Source organism: Convolutriloba macropyga, chromosome 12 (genome assembly GCF_964194025.1).
Source record: "Convolutriloba macropyga chromosome 12, txConMacr16.3, whole genome shotgun sequence".
In the NCBI taxonomy this organism is placed as follows: Eukaryota; Metazoa; Xenacoelomorpha; order Acoela; family Convolutidae; genus Convolutriloba; species Convolutriloba macropyga.
Window position 1 is genome coordinate 25,489,781 of NC_134479.1, and position 18,332 is coordinate 25,508,112.

The 18,332-nt window shown below is 33.7% G+C and overlaps 1 protein-coding gene across 1 annotated transcript in view; it reads left to right on the top strand.

The window, feature by feature from the left end:
* The window catches only part of LOC142350435 (uncharacterized), a 54,466-nt gene that overhangs the window by 12,919 nt on the left and 23,215 nt on the right, over window positions 1-18,332 (top strand). Inside the window, exons 5-14 of the mRNA XM_075402283.1 lie at window positions 158-241; window positions 405-563; window positions 4,576-4,659; window positions 4,823-4,981; window positions 9,021-9,104; window positions 9,268-9,426; window positions 13,413-13,496; window positions 13,659-13,817; window positions 17,775-17,858; window positions 18,022-18,156. Of these exons, the coding sequence (XP_075258398.1) occupies window positions 158-241; window positions 405-563; window positions 4,576-4,659; window positions 4,823-4,981; window positions 9,021-9,104; window positions 9,268-9,426; window positions 13,413-13,496; window positions 13,659-13,817; window positions 17,775-17,858; window positions 18,022-18,156 (1,191 nt within the window). The remainder of the gene's footprint in view (window positions 1-157; window positions 242-404; window positions 564-4,575; window positions 4,660-4,822; window positions 4,982-9,020; window positions 9,105-9,267; window positions 9,427-13,412; window positions 13,497-13,658; window positions 13,818-17,774; window positions 17,859-18,021; window positions 18,157-18,332) is intronic.

An 18,332-nucleotide genomic window follows, 5' to 3' on the forward strand; every position in this document is an offset into this window, starting at 1 on the left:
GAAACTGACAAAATTTTAAGAGCAGCGAAATTCACAGTTAGTGTGTTCCCCAAGATAGGGCGTGAATATTACTTACATTTGAGGTCAAATTCTCCTTTTGCGATTCTGTAACGGGTCTGCTTATTAGTGGTTTTAATTTCACGTTCATTGTTTTCAGAAGGGACATTCACTCGACAGCAGAAACATGATGAGGAAGATGACGTAGCAAAGACATTGCGCAATTTGGGAGAGAAAACCGCAGGCAAGAGTTTCGCATTTTTATTTTTAAAATTTTGAACAACCTTTGAAAAGTGTGTTCAGCAAACAATGTCTTTTGAGGGTTTGCCGTTTAGTTCACTTAGTGTCGATTCTAATGAAAGATTTCTGTATAGTAGATTTGATTTCTAATTTTGCAATTTTTGCAGGATCTGATTACAACTCAATGTTTAAAGCCTGCAGTGCAAGCAGCTTCTATCAGAGCAACGACAACAGTGTGAACAAATCAAATGGAGAACTGAAGATGTCCAATTCGAACCTGGTTGACAGTTCCGTAAAGTTACAGGAATGTGATAGCTTATCATTGAGTTGCCTTTTGCATTATATTTTGCTCTGTTTACTTCTCCCACCATGAACAAATATTAGTTCTTTAGAAGCTTGCGTGAGCATGCTGACATTTTAATACCACATTATTTTTGTAACCATGTGTCTGGAAGACACGCCAAATACCAAAATAGCCGGCTTGCCAAAAAACCCAAAAAATTCCTGTTGGGCATTTTTTTCAAAAAACAGATTTGTTAATTACTTGGGTAAATTGTCATCTAAAGTATCAAAATATGTTATAGATTGTCATAAGAAGAGATGACAGTTTCAACTGTTTTAGAACAAATGATTTTCCAATGTAAACAAGGAGGCTCGTTAATGTGCGTTCGCACATGATGTTCAGACCCGAGCTCATCTTATTTTTTGACTAATTGTCAACCAAATGAAGAGATAACAAAAATAGATGTTTGAGTTTAAAAAAATCGTTACACAACCTAAATACTAATTGAATAACATAATGCCATGCCTCATTGCAGTAGTCACGAGATCTCTCATTAGGAAGACTACGAGACGAAAAAACAAACAAAATAAGCAAAAACAAAAATTACACGGCAAAGACTCAATATCTAAATTTAAAAGCACCTAATAACGTCAAAATGAAATCAGATAAAACCTTGACTACAAAAATTTTGTTTTGCCTAAGTATACGGCAGATGGATATTTTATTTATTGAGACTAGGTAACAAGTCAACAAAGAGAAGAAAAATGAGGTTAAATTCAGAAATCAGTCAACATTTTTTAAACAAAATAATTTCAAAAATCTAAAAAAATCTTTACCTAAAGAATTTCGCCGAAAAGTATTCGCAATCGTCATTTCCTTCTGCTATTTCCTTTTCCTTTCTTCGGTTTTACTTTTATGAACCCATTTTGTTGCATTGTCTGTCCAATGGTACGGTTTTGTTGCAGTTACTTATTTTACAAGTTCTTAATACTTTTTGCCGAAAATTTTTGAAGTCGCAGCTGAAGTACAATTTTAGCAAAAAATCTATATCAGTTTTTGTCTGGTACATTTCTATTGCTATTTTTCCTGATATTGTTTAAATATGTTTTTTTATTTAGGATGTTTAATAGAACAGTGAGGATGGTCAATTTTCTAATTTGAGTTGTCATCCGGCTATGTTTTAAAGATATGTTCACACATTTTCATGTTTTTTGAAGTCAAATTGAAGTGATGATTTTGTTCGGCACTTGAACAGGCAAATGAACAGGCAGAGGAGCAAAAAGCGATTTTGCGGCGTGAAATTTTTCGGTTAATTAGTCTTCTAAAAACCACAATTAGTAATCCGAAAGACTTCTATGTAATTATTAATAGCCGCCCTCATCTTCTCAGCCGGCTATTATAGCGCTCCTATTTTTTACAATTCAAAGAATTTGAATTGTATTGGGGCGCTGTGTTTTTTTTTAAGATGTGTTCACTCATTTTTCAATGACTTTGATCTTTCAAAACGGGATAAACAGGTAAAGCCCAGCGGGCATAAAGTTTCATTAGAGGCCCAAGGTAGACGTTAGTAGTCCTTCAAGTGCTTAGAGTGTTGCAGCTGCTGAGATGGCCTCAATTCAAGCTTAAAAGGTCATTTTTTGTAGTTTTTGGCTCAAAATGGTGAAATTTTTCATGTTTTTTGTGATTTAAAGTTTTTTGCTTGAATAGTCTTAGGTTGAAGTTTTAAAATGTTGATGAAGTCTTTCTGCGAGACAAAAGTACTTGTTATGAGCTCTTTATGAGCTACATGTTTTGGTACTACAAACACAAACACACAAAATGATACTACTTTTTGCAATTTTTTTCAAGTTTTTTTGAAATTTTTTAAATCATTTTTTGCGTTTTCCCAGCTTCAGGGGCCAGTGAATCTCCTTTAAGGTTTGATATTACAGTGTCCTTAAGGTGAATCTCCTTTAAGGGCACTGTGTACTTTCTAGTAATAATGGAGTGGTTTCAAACATTTTAATGTCTCGAATTTTAGCATTTTTTTTTTGTTAAAATCTGCAATTTTTTGAGGTTTCCTGAAGTTTTCGTCAATTATTGATATTTGACCATTCTCAAGAGCCACGAAACCTACTCCACGGTCTGAAAAAAGTTTATGCATAGTTGTTAGTTTCAATGGATTTGCTTTCAACAATTTAACCTTTCGAATTTTAAAAAATTTCTGTTTAGTTTAAATTTTTATTCAAAACTTTTGTCTTTTAATCAGTTTTGTTTGCCTGAGTAGCCAGATAATCTCAGAAAGGGTTTGATAGTTTGCTATTAAATAGTTGCTAGGGGTTAATTGGATGGTTTTCAACGTTTTAACAGAACGAATTTCTGTTTTTTGAAATTTAAAATTTTATAAAAACTATTGCCTATCGATCTTTGAACCAATTAATTTTTTAAGACTTGGAATTGGTTTTACTGGATATCCTCTAGAGACATTAAAATCATTTCTTAGGAAATGATTTTTAAGCTATTAATATCACGATATTCAGCAACATTTCATTAAAATTTCAATTGATATTTTTTTTTTGAAAATTTTCGAGTTAATCGTTCTTCCAGGGGCAATGAATTTTTTCAGGTCTTGCTGATAAAATACTGCAGCAATTTCAGAAACAAAATTTGGTTTTGAACAAATCTTTGAAATAGGTATTTTTAAAGGTATCAAATTTTGCCTTAGGGGTAAAAGCTTCAAAGTTTTATCAATGATTATATATTTGTTTAGTTTGTTTGATTGTTTGTTTCTCAATTTTTGGATGATTTTGTTTGTTTTTTGGCTGGCATCGTTGACTTGATTTGCTGGTCGGGTAGAGTAATTCTAAGTTTTTCATTCAATTCTTTGAACTGCTTTTCAGGACTTGTCCTGCTATGTTTTTTTACTTCGTCGAATAAAAAAATGTTTCGCTTTACCTCATTTTGCCGCCTTTTCAACATTTTGCGTGAAATCTTTTTGACTTCTGTAGGCTAGTTTCTCTCTTCTCTCATTCTGCTAAAAGTGATTTTGAACATCAGTTGCTCAGCAAAGCAATTCAAAATGAACAGAGTTAGTACAAAAATGATGTCAGAAATAGAAACGGGATAAACCCATAAAGCCCAATTTTAGATGCCCGCAATTTGAACGTCGTTCCTATAAGTCTTATTTACCATCTCTAATGCTTATTGTTTTTGATGGTAGTCGCCTCTCTCTAAAACAGAAGTATGTTCAACCACGAAATGCCATCAAAATAAATCGGACTTAAAAATGTTTTTGGACAAAAATCTTTTTTTTTCAATATCTGTTATTTCAATCCCAATCATGCTTATTGGAATCAACGGCGGCTATTTTCCGGCAATCTCCCGGGTATGTTTTTCTATCTTTTTCAAAAAGGATTTCCAAATGCAATCCTAGTCCTTTCCAGGTCTAGATTTTTGTTTAGTCAATCAGAATTCTTTAATTCAAGGAGGGAAGGTCAACTGAGTGTATGTTTGCATGTTTTTGAGAGCATAATAGGTCTGCAGAAATGAGCATAATAAAACTGCGGTTCGTAATTACATATGCATATAATTGCTGATAAAAATTCAAAGCCTCGGAGGTCAGTTTGCGAGTTGTGAACTGAGAGAGATTTTGAATTGAACCGCGAAGACCACTTTCAATTTTGTTTTCTTGATAGGGTGTGAATTTTACTTCAATTATAGGTCAAATTCTCCCCCCTCTGAAAATTGGTATCGGCTATGCGGAGTGCTGATGGTAGCAGGATGGTATAGGTGAGCAACAAGAAACTAAAAAGCGGTCTCAACACCGATTAATGCGATCTTTCGGATAACATTTGAGATAGATGTTTACGTCAAAGACTGCAAAAATTGCTTACTACTATCCACCTCAATTTCTTGCTTAGAAACTGACAAAATTTTAGAAACAGCGAAATTCACAGTTAGTGTTTTCCCCAAGATAGGGCGTGAATATTACTTACATTTGAGGTCAAATTCTCCTTTTGCGATTCTGTAACGGGTCTGCTTATTAGTGGTTTTAATTTCACGTTCATTGTTTTCAGAAGGGACATTCACTCGACAGCAGAAACATGATGAGGAAAATGACGTAGCAAAGACATTGCGCAATTTGGGAGAGAAAACCGCAGGCAAGAGTTTCGCATTTTTATTTTTAAAATTTTGAACAACCTTTGAAAAGTGTGTTCAGCAAACAATGTCTTTTGAGGGTTTGCCGTTTAGTTCACTTAGTGTCGATTCTAATGAAAGATTTCTGTATAGTAGATTTGATTTCTAATTTTGCAATTTTTGCAGGATCTGATTACAACTCAATGTTTAAAGCCTGCAGTGCAAGCAGCTTCTATCAGAGCAACGACAACAGTGTGAACAAATCAAATGGAGAACTGAAGATGTCCAATTCGAACCTGGTTGACAGTTCCGTAAAGTTACAGGAATGTGATAGCTCATCATTGAGTTGCCTTTTGCATTATATTTTGCTCTGTTTACTTCTCCCACCATGAACAAATATTAGTTCTTTAGAAGCTTGCGTGAGCATGCTGACATTTTAATACCACATTATTTTTGTAACCATGTGTCTGGAAGACACGCCAAATACCAAAATAGCCGGCTTGCCAAAAAACCCAAAAAATTCCTGTTGGGCATTTTTTTCAAAAAACAGATTTGTTAATTACTTGGGTAAATTGTCATCTAAAGTATCAAAATATGTTATAGATTGTCATAAGAAGAGATGACAGTTTCAACTGTTTTAGAACAAATGATTTTCCAATGTAAACAAGGAGGCTCGTTAATGTGCGTTCGCACATGATGTTCAGACCCGAGCTCATCTTATTTTTTGACTAATTGTCAACCAAATGAAGAGATAACAAAAATAGATGTTTGAGTTTAAAAAAATCGTTACACAACCTAAATACTAATTGAATAACATAATGCCATGCCTCATTGCAGTAGTCACGAGATCTCTCATTAGGAAGACTACGAGACGAAAAAACAAACAAAATAAGCAAAAACAAAAATTACACGGCAAAGACTCAATATCTAAATTTAAAAGCACCTAATAACAACGTCAAAATGAAATCAGATAAAACCTTGACTACAAAAATTTAGTTTTGCCTAAGTATACGGCAGATGGATATTTTATTTATTGAGACTAGGTAACAAGTCAACAAAGAGAAGAAAAATGAGGTTAAATGCAGAAATCAGTCAACATTTTTTAAACAAAATAATTTCAAAAATCTAAAAAAGTCTTTACCTAAAGAATTTCGCCGAAAAGTGTTCGCAATCGTCATTTCCTTCTGCTATTTCCTTTTCCTTTCCTCGGTTTTACTTTTATGAACCCATTTTGTTGCATTGTCTGTCCAATGGTACGGTTTTGTTGCAGTTACTTATTTTACAAGTTCTTAATACTTTTTGCCGAAAATTTTTGAAGTCGCAGCTGAAGTACAATTTTAGCAAAAAATGTATATCAGTTTTTGTCTGGTACATTTCTATTGCTATTTTTCCTGATATTGTTTAAATATGTTTTTTTTATTTAGGATGTTTAATAGAACAGTGAGGATGGTCAATTTTCTAATTTGAGTTGTCATCCGGCTATGTTTTAAAGATATGTTCACACATTTTCATGATTTTTGAAGTCAAATTGAAGTAATGATTTTGTTCGCACCGGAACTGGCAGCGGAGCAAAAAGCGATTTTGCGGCGTGAAATTTTTCGGTTTTTCAAGTTGAGTGAAGAAACGGTGTTTGAACAGAAATTCGCTTTATGATTTTTTCATTTTTGCTCATTTGGCAATTTGACTTCGATTTTTTTACTGTTTAATAGCCGCCCTCATCTTCTCAGCCGGCTATTATAGCGCTCCTATTTTTTTACAATTCAAAGAATTTGAATTGTATTGGGGCGCTGTGTTTTTTAAGATGTGTTCACTCATTTTTCAATGACTTTGATCTTTCAAAACGGGATAAACAGGTAAAGCCCAGCGGGCATAAAGTTTCATTAGAGGCCCAAGGTAGACGTTAGTAGTCCTTCAAGTGCTTAGAGTGTTGCAGCTGCTGAGATGGCCTCAATTCAAGCTTAAAAGGTCATTTTTAGTAGTTTTTGGCTCAAAATGGTGAAATTTTTCATGTTTTCAGTGATTTTAAGTTTTTTGCTTGAATAGTCTTAGGTTGAAGTTTTAAAATGTTGATGAAGTCTTTTTGCGAGACAAAAGTACTTGTTATGAGCTCTTTATGAGCTACATGTTTTGGTACTACAAACACAAACACACAAAATGATACTACTTTTTGCAATTTTTTTCAAGTTTTTTTGAAATTTTTTAAATCATTTTTTGCGTTTTCCCAGCTTCAGGGGCCAGTGAATCTCCTTTAAGGTTTGATATTACAGTTGCCTTAAGGTGAATCTCCTTTAAGGGCACTGTGTACTTTCTAGTAATAATGGAGTGGTTTTAAACATTTTAATGTCTCGAATTTTAGCATTTTTTTTTGTTAAAATCTGCAATTTTTTGAGGTTTCCTGAAGTTTTCGTCAATTATTGATATTTGACCATTCTCAAGAGCCACGAAACCTACTCCACGGTCTGAAAAAAGTTTATGCATAGTTGTTAGTTTCAATGGATTTGCTTTCAACAATTTAACCTTTCGAATTTTAAAAAATTTCTGTTCAGTTTAAATTTTTATTCAAAACTTTTGTCTTTTAATCAGTTTTGTTTGCCTGAGTAGCCAGATAATCTCAGAAAGGGTTTGATAGTTTGCTATTAAATAGTTGCTAGGGGTTAATTGGATGGTTTTCAGCGTTTTAACAGAACGAATTTCTGTTTTTTGAATTTTAAAATTTTATAAAAACTATTGCCTATCGATCTTTGAACCAATTAATTTTTTAAGACTTGGAATTGGTTTTACTGGATATCCTCTAGAGACATTAAAATCATTTCTTAGGAAATGATTTTTAAGCTATTAATATCACGATATTCAGCAACATTTCATTAAAATTTCAATTGATATTTTTTTTTTGAAAATTTTCGAGTTAATCGTTCTTCCAGGGGCAATGAATTTTTTCAGGTCTTGCTGATAAAATACTGCAGCAATTTCAGAAACAAAATTTGGTTTTGAACAAATCTTTGAAATAGGTATTTTTAAAGGTATCAAATTTTGCCTTAGGGGTAAAAGCTTTATCAATGATTATATATTTGTTTAGTTTGTTTGATTGTTTGTTTCTCAATTTTCGGATGATTTTGTTTGTTTTTTGGCTGGCATCGTTGACTTGATTTGCTGGTCGGGTAGAGTAATTCTAAGTGTTTCATTCAATTCTTTGAACTGCTTTTCAGGACTTGTCCTGCTATGTTTTTTTACTTCGTCGAATAAAAAAATGTTTCGCTTTACCTCATTTTGCCGCCTTTTCAACATTTTGCGTGAAATCTTTTTGACTTCTGTAGGCTAGTTTCTCTCTTCTCTCATTCTGCTAAAAGTGATTTTGAACATCAGTTGCTCAGCAAAGCAATTCAAAATGAACAGAGTTAGTACAAAAATGATGTCAGAAATAGAAACGGGATAAACCCATAAAGCCCAATTTTAGATGCCCGCAATTTGAACGTCGTTCCTATAAGTCTTATTTACCATCTCTAATGCTTATTGTTATTGATGGTAGTCGCCTCTCTCTAAAACAGAAGTATGTTCAACCACGAAATGCCATCAAAATAAATCGGACTTAAAAAAATGTTTTTGTACAAAAATCTTTTTTTTTCAATATCTGTTATTTCAATCCCAATCATGGTTATTGGAATCAACGGCGGCTATTTTCCGGCAATCTCCCGGATATGTTTTTCTATCTTTTTCAAAAAGGATTTCCAAATGCAATCCTAGTCCTTTCCAGGTCTAGATTTTTGTTTAGTCAATCAGAATTCTTTAATTCAAGGAGGGAAGGTCAACTGAGTGTATGTTTGCATGTTTTTGAGAGCATAATAGGTCTGCAGAAATGAGCATAATAAAACTGCGGTTCGTAATTACATATGCATATAATTGCTGATAAAAATTCAAAGCCTCGGAGGTCAGTTTGCGAGTTGTGAATTGAGAGAGATTTTGAATTGAACCGCGAAGACCACTTTCAATTTTGTTTTCTTGATAGGGTGTGAATTTTACTTCACTTATAGGTCAAATTCTCCCCCCTCTGAAAATTGGTATCGGCTATGCGGAGTGCTGATGGTAGCAGGATGGTATAGGTGAGCAACAAGAAACTAAAAAGCGGTCTCAACACCGATTAATGCGATCTTTCGGATAACATTTGAGATAGATGTTTACGTCAAAGACTGCAAAAATTGCTTACTACTATCCACCTCAATTTCTTGCTTAGAAACTGACAAAATTTTAGAAGCAGCGAAATTCACAGTTAGTGTTTTCCCCAAGATAGGGCGTGAATATTACTTACATTTGAGGTCAAATTCTCCTTTTGCGATTCTGTAACGGGTCTGCTTATTAGTGGTTTTAATTTCACGTTCATTGTTTTCAGAAGGGACATTCACTCGACAGCAGAAACATGATGAGGAAAATGACGTAGCAAAGACATTGCGCAATTTGGGAGAGAAAACCGCAGGCAAGAGTTTCGCATTTTTATTTTTAAAATTTTGAACAACCTTTGAAAAGTGTGTTCAGCAAACAATGTCTTTTGAGGGTTTGCCGTTTAGTTCACTTAGTGTCGATTCTAATGAAAGATTTCTGTATAGTAGATTTGATTTCTAATTTTGCAATTTTTGCAGGATCTGATTACAACTCAATGTTTAAAGCCTGCAGTGCAAGCAGCTTCTATCAGAGCAACGACAACAGTGTGAACAAATCAAATGGAGAACTGAAGATGTCCAATTCGAACCTGGTTGACAGTTCCGTAAAGTTACAGGAATGTGATAGCTCATCATTGAGTTGCCTTTTGCATTATATTTTGCTCTGTTTACTTCTCCCAGCATGAACAAATATTAGTTCTTTGGAAGCTTGCGTGAGCATGCTGACATTTTAATACCACATTATTTTTGTAACCATGTGTCTGGAAGACACGCCAAATACCAAAATAGCCGGCTTGCCAAAAAACCCAAAAAATTCCTGTTGGGCATTTTTTTCAAAAAACAGATTTGTTAATTACTTGGGTAAATTGTCATCTAAAGTATCAAAATATGTTATAGATTGTCATAAGGAGAGATGACAGTTTCAACTGTTTTAGAACAAATGATTTTCCAATGTAAACAAGGAGGCTCGTTAATGTGCGTTCGCACATGATGTTCAGACCCGAGCTCATCTTATTTTTTGACTAATTGTCAACCAAATGAAGAGATAACAAAAATAGATGTTTGAGTTTAAAAAAATCGTTACACAACCTAAATACTAATTGAATAACATAATGCCATGCCTCATTGCAGTAGTCACGAGATCTCTCATTAGGAAGACTACGAGACGAAAAAACAAACAAAATAAGCAAAAACAAAAATTACACGGCAAAGACTCAATATCTAAATTTAAAAGCACCTAATAACAACGTCAAAATGAAATCAGATAAAACCTTGACTACAAAAATTTTGTTTTGCCTAAGTATACGGCAGATGGATATTTTATTTATTGAGACTAGGTAACAAGTCAACAAAGAGAAGAAAAATGAGGTTAAATTCAGAAATCAGTCAACATTTTTTTAACAAAATAATTTCAAAAATCTAAAAAAATCTTTCCCTAAAGAATTTCGCCGAAAAGTATTCGCAATCGTCATTTCCTTATGCTAGTTCCTTTTCCTTCCTTCGGTTTTACTTTTATGAACCCATTTTGTTGCATTGTCTGTCCAATGGTACGGTTTTGTTGCAGTTACTTATTTTACAAGTTCTTAATACTTTTTGCCGAAAATTTTTGAAGTCGCAGCTGAAGTACAATTTTAGCAAAAAATCTATATCAGTTTTTGTCTGGTACATTTCTATTGCTATTTTTCCTGATATTGTTTAAATATGTGTTTTTATTTAGGATGTTTAATAGAACAGTGAGGATGGTCAATTTTCTAATTTGAGTTGTCATCCGGCTATGTTTTAAAGATATGTTCACACATTTTCATGTTTTTTGAAGTCAAATTGAAGTGATGATTTTGTTCGCACCGGAACTGGCAGCGGAGCAAAAAGCGATTTTGCGGCGTGAAATTTTTCGGTTTTTCAAGTTGAGTGAAGAAACGGTGTTTGAACAGAAATTCGCTTTATGATTTTTTCATTTTTGCTCATGTGGCAATTTGACTTTGATTTTTTTACTGTTTAATAGCCGCCCTCATCTTCTCAGCCGGCTATTATAGCGCTCCTACTTTTTTTATAATTCAAAGAATTTGAATTGTATTGGGGCGCTGTGTTTTTTTTAAGATGTGTTCACTCATTTTTCAATGACTTTGATCTTTCAAAACGGGATAAACAGGTAAAGCCCAGCGGGCATAAAGTTTCATTAGAGGCCCAAGGTAGACGTTAGTGTCCTTCAAGTGCTTAGAGTGTTGCAGCTGCTGAGATGGCCTCAATTCAAGCTTAAAAGGTCATTTTTAGTAGTTTTTTGGCTCAAAATGGCTCAAAATGGTGAAATGAAGTCTTTTTGCGAGACAAAAGTACTTGTTATGAGCTCTTTATGAGCTACATGTTTTGGTACTACAAACACAAACACACAAAATGATACTACTTTTTGCAATTTTTTTCAAGTTTTTTTGAAATTTTTTAAATCATTTTTTGCGTTTTCCCAGCTTCAGGGGCCAGTGAATCTCCTTTAAGGTTTGATATTACAGTGTCCTTAAGGTGAATCTCCTTTAAGGGCACTGTGTACTTTCTAGTAATAATGGAGTGGTTTTAAACATTTTAATGTCTCGAATTTTAGCATTTTTTTTTGTTAAAATCTGCAATTTTTTGAGGTTTACTGAAGTTTTCGTCAATTATTGATATTTGACCATTCTCAAGAGCCACGAAACCTACTCCACGGTCTGAAAAAAGTTTATGCATAGTTGTTAGTTTCAGTGGATTTGCTTTCAACAATTTAACCTTTCGAATTTTAAAAAATTTCTGTTTAGTTTAAATTTTTATTCAAAACTTTTGTCTTTTAATCAGTTTTGTTTGCCTGAGTAGCCAGATAATCTCAGAAAGGGTTTGATAGTTTGCTATTAAATAGTTGCTAGGGGTTAATTGGATGGTTTTCAACGTTTTAACAGAACGAATTTCTGTTTTTTGAAATTTAAAATTTTATAAAAACTATTGCCTATCGATCTTTGAACCAATTAATTTTTTAAGACTTGGAATTGGTTTTACTGGATATACTCTAGAGACATTAAAATCATTTCATAGGAAATGATTTTTAAGCTATTAATATCACGATATTCAGCAACATTTCATTAAAATTTCAATTGATATTTTTTTTGAAAATTTTCGAGTTAATCGTTCTTCCAGGGGCAATGAATTTTTTCAGGTCTTGCTGATAAAATACTGCAGCAATTTCAGAAACAAAATTTGGTTTTGAACAAATCTTTGAAATAGGTATTTTTAAAGGTATCAAATTTTGCCTTAGGGGTAAAAGCTTCAAAGTTTTATCAATGATTATATATTTGTTTAGTTTGTTTGATTGTTTGTTTCTCAATTTTTGGATGATTTTGTTTGTTTTTTGGCTGGCATCGTTGACTTGATTTGCTGGTCGGGTAGAGTAATTCTAAGTTTTTCATTCAATTCTTTGAACTGCTTTTCAGGACTTGTCCTGCTATGTTTTTTTACTTCGTCGAATAAAAAAATGTTTCGCTTTACCTCATTTTGCCGCCTTTTCAACATTTTGCGTGAAATCTTTTTGACTTCTGTAGGCTAGTTTCTCTCTTCTCTCATTCTGCTAAAAGTGATTTTGAACATCAGTTGCTCAGCAAAGCAATTCAAAATGAACAGAGTTAGTACAAAAATGATGTCAGAAATAGAAACGGGATAAACCCATAAAGCCCAATTTTAGATGCCCGCAATTTGAACGTCGTTCCTATAAGTCTTATTTACCATCTCTAATGCTTATTGTTTTTGATGGTAGTCGCCTCTCTCTAAAACAGAAGTATGTTCAACCACGAAATGCCATCAAAATAAATCGGACTTAAAAATGTTTTTGTACAAAAATCTTTTTTTTTCAATATCTGTTATTTCAATCCCAATCATGCTTATTGGAATCAACGGCGGCTATTTTCCGGCAATCTCCCGGGTATGTTTTTCTATCTTTTTCAAAAAGGATTTCCAAATGCAATACTAGTCCTTTCCAGGTCTAGATTTTTGTTTAGTCAATCAGAATTCTTTAATTCAAGGAGGGAAGGTCAACTGAGTGTATGTTTGCATGTTTTTGAGAGCATAATAGGTCTGCAGAAATGAGCATAATAAAACTGCGGTTCGTAATTACATATGCATATAATTGCTGATAAAAATTCAAAGCCTCGGAGGTCAGTTTGCGAGTTGTGAATTGAGAGAGATTTTGAATTGAACCGCGAAGACCACTTTCAATTTTGTTTTCTTGATAGGGTGTGAATTTTACTTCACTTATAGGTCAAATTCTCCCCCCTCTGAAAATTGGTATCGGCTATGCGGAGTGCTGATGGAAGCAGGATGGTATAGGTGAGCAACAGGAAACTAAAAAGCGGTCTCAACACCGATTGATGCGATCTTTCGGATAACATTTGAGATAGATGTTTACGTCAAAGACTGCAAAATTTGCTTACTACTATCCACCTCAATTTCTTGCTTAGAAACTGACAAAATTTTAGAAGCAGCGAAATTCACAGTTAGTGTTTTCCCCAAGATAGGGCGTGAATATTACTTACATTTGAGGTCAAATTCTCCTTTTGCGATTCTGTAACGGGTCTGCTTATTAGTGGTTTTAATTTCACGTTCATTGTTTTCAGAAGGGACATTCACTCGACAGCAGAAACATGATGAGGAAGATGACGTAGCAAAGACATTGCGCTATTTGGGAGAGAAAACCGCAGGCAAGAGTTTCGCATTTTTATTTTTAAAATCTTGAACATTCTTTGAAAAGTGTGTTCAGCAAACAATGTCTTTTGAGGGTTTGCCGTTTAGTTCACTTAGTGTCGATTCTAATGAAAGATTTCTGTATAGTAGATTTGATTTCTAATTTTGCAATTTTGCAGGATCTGATTACAACTCAATGTTTAAAGCCTGCAGTGCAAGCAGCTTCTATCAGAGCAACGACAACAGTGTGAACAAATCAATTGGAGAACTGAAGATGTCCAATTCGAACCTGGTTGACAGTTCCGTAAAGTTACAGGAATGTGATAGCTCATCATTGAGTTGCCTTTTGCATTATATTTTGCTCTGTTTACTTCTCCCACCATGAACAAATATTAGTTCTTTAGAAGCTTGCGTGAGCATGCTGACATTTTAATACCACATTATTTTTGTAACCATGTGTCTGGAAGACACGCCAAATACCAAAATAGCCGGCTCGCCAAAAAACCCAAAAAATTCCTGTTGGGCATTTTTTTCAAAAAACGCCCAACAGGAATGATTTTCCAATGTAAACAAGGAGGCTCGTTAATGTGCGTTCGCACATGATGTTCAGACCCGAGCTCATCTTATTTTTTGACTAATTGTCAACCAAATGAAGAGATAACAAAAATAGATGTTTGAGTTTAAAAAAATCGTTACACAACCTAAATACTAATTGAATAACATAATGCCATGCCTCATTGCAGTAGTCACGAGATCTCTCATTAGGAAGACTACGAGACGAAAAAACAAACAAAATAAGCAAAAACAAAAATTACACGGCAAAGACTCAATATCTAAATTTAAAAGCACCTAATAACAACGTCAAAATGAAATCAGATAAAACCTTGACTACAAAAATTTAGTTTTGCCTAAGTATACGGCAGATGGATATTTTATTTATTGAGACTAGGTAACAAGTCAACAAAGAGAAGAAAAATGAGGTTAAATGCAGAAATCAGTCAACATTTTTTAAACAAAATAATTTCAAAAATCTAAAAAAGTCTTTACCTAAAGAATTTCGCCGAAAAGTATTCGCAATCGTCATTTCCTTCTGCTATTTCCTTTTCCTTTCCTCGGTTTTACTTTTATGAACCCATTTTGTTGCATTGTCTGTCCAATGGTACGGTTTTGTTGCAGTTACTTATTTTACAAGTTCTTAATACTTTTTGCCGAAAATTTTTGAAGTCGCAGCTGAAGTACAATTTTAGCAAAAAATGTATATCAGTTTTTGTCTGGTACATTTCTATTGCTATTTTTCCTGATATTGTTTAAATATGTTTTTTTTATTTAGGATGTTTAATAGAACAGTGAGGATGGTCAATTTTATAATTTGAGTTGTCATCCGGCTTTGTTTTAAAGATATGTTCACACATTTTCATGTTTTTTGAAGTCAAATTGAAGTGATGATTTTGTTCGCACCGGAACAGGCAGCGGAGCAAAAAGCGATTTTGCGGCGTGAAATTTTTCGGTTTTTCAAGTTGAGTGAAGAAACGGTGTTTGAACAGAAATTCGCTTTATGATTTTTTCATTTTTGCTCATGTGGCAATTTGACTTCGATTTTTTTACTGTTTAATAGCCGCCCTCATCTTCTCAGCCGGCTATTATAGCGCTCCTATTTTTTTACAATTCAAAGAATTTGAATTGTATTGGGGCGCTGTGTTTTTTAAGATGTGTTCACTCATTTTTCAATGACTTTGATCTTTCAAAACGGGATAAACAGGTAAAGCCCAGCGGGCATAAAGTTTCATTAGAGGCCCAAGGTAGACGTTAGTAGTCCTTCAAGTGCTTAGAGTGTTGCAGCTGCTGAGATGGCCTCAATTCAAGCTTAAAAGGCCATTTTTAGTAGTTTTTGGCTCAAAATGGTGAAATTTTTCATGTTTTTTGTGATTTTAAGTTTTTTGCTTGAATAGTCTTAAGTTGAAGTTTTAAAATGTTGATGAAGTCTTTTTGCGAGACAAAAGTACTTGTTATGAGCTCTTTATGAGCTACATGTTTTGGTACTACAAACACAAACACACAAAATGATACTACTTTTTGCAATTTTTTTCAAGTTTTTTTGAAATTTTTTAAATCATTTTTTTCGTTTTCCCAGCTTCAGGGGCCAGTGAATCTCCTTTAAGGTTCGATATTACAGTTTCCTTAAGGTGAATCTCCTTTAAGGGCACTGTGTACTTTCTAGTAATAATGGAGTGGTTTTAAGCATTTTAATGTCTCGAATTTTAGCATTTTTTTTTTGTTAAAATCTGCAATTTTTTGAGGTTTCCTGAAGTTTTCGTCAATTATTGATATTTGACCATTCTCAAGAGCCACGAAACCTACTCCACGGTCTGAAAAAAGTTTATGCATAGTTGTTAGTTTCAATGGATTTGCTTTCAACAATTTAACCTTTCGAATTTTAAAAAATTTCTGTTTAGTTTAAATTTTTATTCAAAACTTTTGTCTTTTAATCAGTTTTGTTTGCCTGAGTAGCCAGATAATCTCAGAAAGGGTTTGATAGTTTGCTATTAAATAGTTGCTAGGGGTTAATTGGATGGTTTTCAACGTTTTAACAGAACGAATTTCTGTTTTTTGAAATTTAAAATTTTATAAAAACTATTGCCTATCGATCTTTGAACCAATTAATTTTTTAAGACTTGGAATTGGTTTTACTGGATATCCTCTAGAGACATTAAAATCATTTCTTAGGAAATGATTTTTAAGCTATTAATATCACGATATTCAGCAACATTTCATTAAAATTTCAATTGATATTTTTTTTGAAAATTTTCGAGTTAATCGTTCTTCCAGGGGCAATGAATTTTTTCAGGTCTTGCTGATAAAATACTGCAGCAATTTCAGAAACAAAATTTGGTTTTGAACAAATCTTTGAAATAGGTATTTTTAAAGGTATCAAATTTTGCCTTAGGGGTAAAAGCTTCAAAGTTTTATCAATGATTATATATTTGTTTAGTTTGTTTGATTGTTTGTTTCTCAATTTTTGGATGATTTTGTTTGTTTTTTGGCTGGCATCGTTGACTTGATTTGCTGGTCGGGTAGAGTAATTCTAAGTTTTTCATTCAATTCTTTGAACTGCTTTTCAGGACTTGTCCTGCTATGTTTTTTTACTTCGTCGAATAAAAAAATGTTTCGCTTTACCTCATTTTGCCGCCTTTTCAACATTTTGCGTGAAATCTTTTTGACTTCTGTAGGCTAGTTTCTCTCTTCTCTCATTCTGCTAAAAGTGATTTTGAACATCAGTTGCTCAGCAAAGCAATTCAAAATGAACAGAGTTAGTACAAAAATGATGTCAGAAATAGAAACGGGATAAACCCATAAAGCCCAATTTTAGATGCCCGCAATTTGAACGTCGTTCCTATAAGTCTTATTTACCATCTCTAATGCTTATTGTTTTTGATGGTAGTCGCCTCTCTCTAAAACAGAAGTATGTTCAACCACGAAATGCCATCAAAATAAATCGGACTTAAAAATGTTTTTGTACAAAAATCTTTTTTTTTTCAATATCTGTTATTTCAATCCCAATCATGCTTATTGGAATCAACGGCGGCTATTTTCCGGCAATCTCCCGGGTATGTTTTTCTATCTTTTTCAAAAAGGATTTCCAAATGCAATCCTAGTCCTTTCCAGGTCTAGATTTTTGTTTAGTCAATCAGAATTCTTTAATTCAAGGAGGGAAGGTCAACTGAGTGTATGTTTGCATGTTTTTGAGAGCATAATAGGTCTGCAGAAATGAGCATAATAAAACTGCGGTTCGTAATTACATATGCATATAATTGCTGATAAAAATTCAAAGCCTCGGAGGTCAGTTTGCGAGTTGTGAATTGAGAGAGATTTTGAATTGAACCGCGAAGACCACTTTCAATTTTGTTTTCTTGATAGGGTGTGAATTTTACTTCACTTATAGGTCAAATTCTCCCCCCTCTGGGAATTGGTATCGGCTATGCGGAGTGTTATGGTAGCAGGATGGTATAGGTGAGCAACAAGAAACTAAAAAGCGGTCTCAACACCGATTAATGCGATCTTTCGGATAACATTTGAGATAGATGTTTACGTCAAAGACTACAAAAATTGCTTACTACTATCCACCTCAATTTCTTGCTTAGAAACTGACAAAATTTTAAAAGCAGCGAAATTCACAGTTAGTGTGTTCCCCAAGATAGGGCGTGAATATTACTTACATTTGAGGTCAAATTCTCCTTTTGCGATTCTGTAACGGGTCTGCTTATTAGTGGTTTTAATTTCACGTTCACTGTTTTCAGAAGGGACATTCACTCGACAGCAGAAACATGATGAGGAAGATGACGTAGCAAAGACATTGCGCAATTTGGGAGAGAAAACCGCAGGCAAGAGTTTCGCATTTTTATTTTTAAAATTTTGAACAACCTTTGAAAAGTGTGTTCAGCAAACAATGTCTTTTGAGGGTTTGCCGTTTAGTTCACTTAGTGTCGATTCTAATGAAAGGTTTCTGTATAGTAGATTTGATTTCTAATTTTGCAATTTTTGCAGGATCTGATTACAACTCAATGTTTAAAGCCTGCAGTGCAAGCAGCTTCTATCAGAGCAACGACATCAGTGTGAACAAATCAAATGGAGAACTGAAGATGTCCAATTCGAACCTGGTTGACAGTTCCGTAAAGTTACAGGAATGTGATAGCTCATCATTGAGTTGCCTTTTGCATTATATTTTGCTCTGTTTACTTCTCCCACCATGAACAAATATTAGTTCTTTAGAAGCTTGCGTGAGCATGCTGACATTTTAATACCACATTATTTTTGTAACCATGTGTCTGGAAGACACGCCAAATACCAAAATAGCC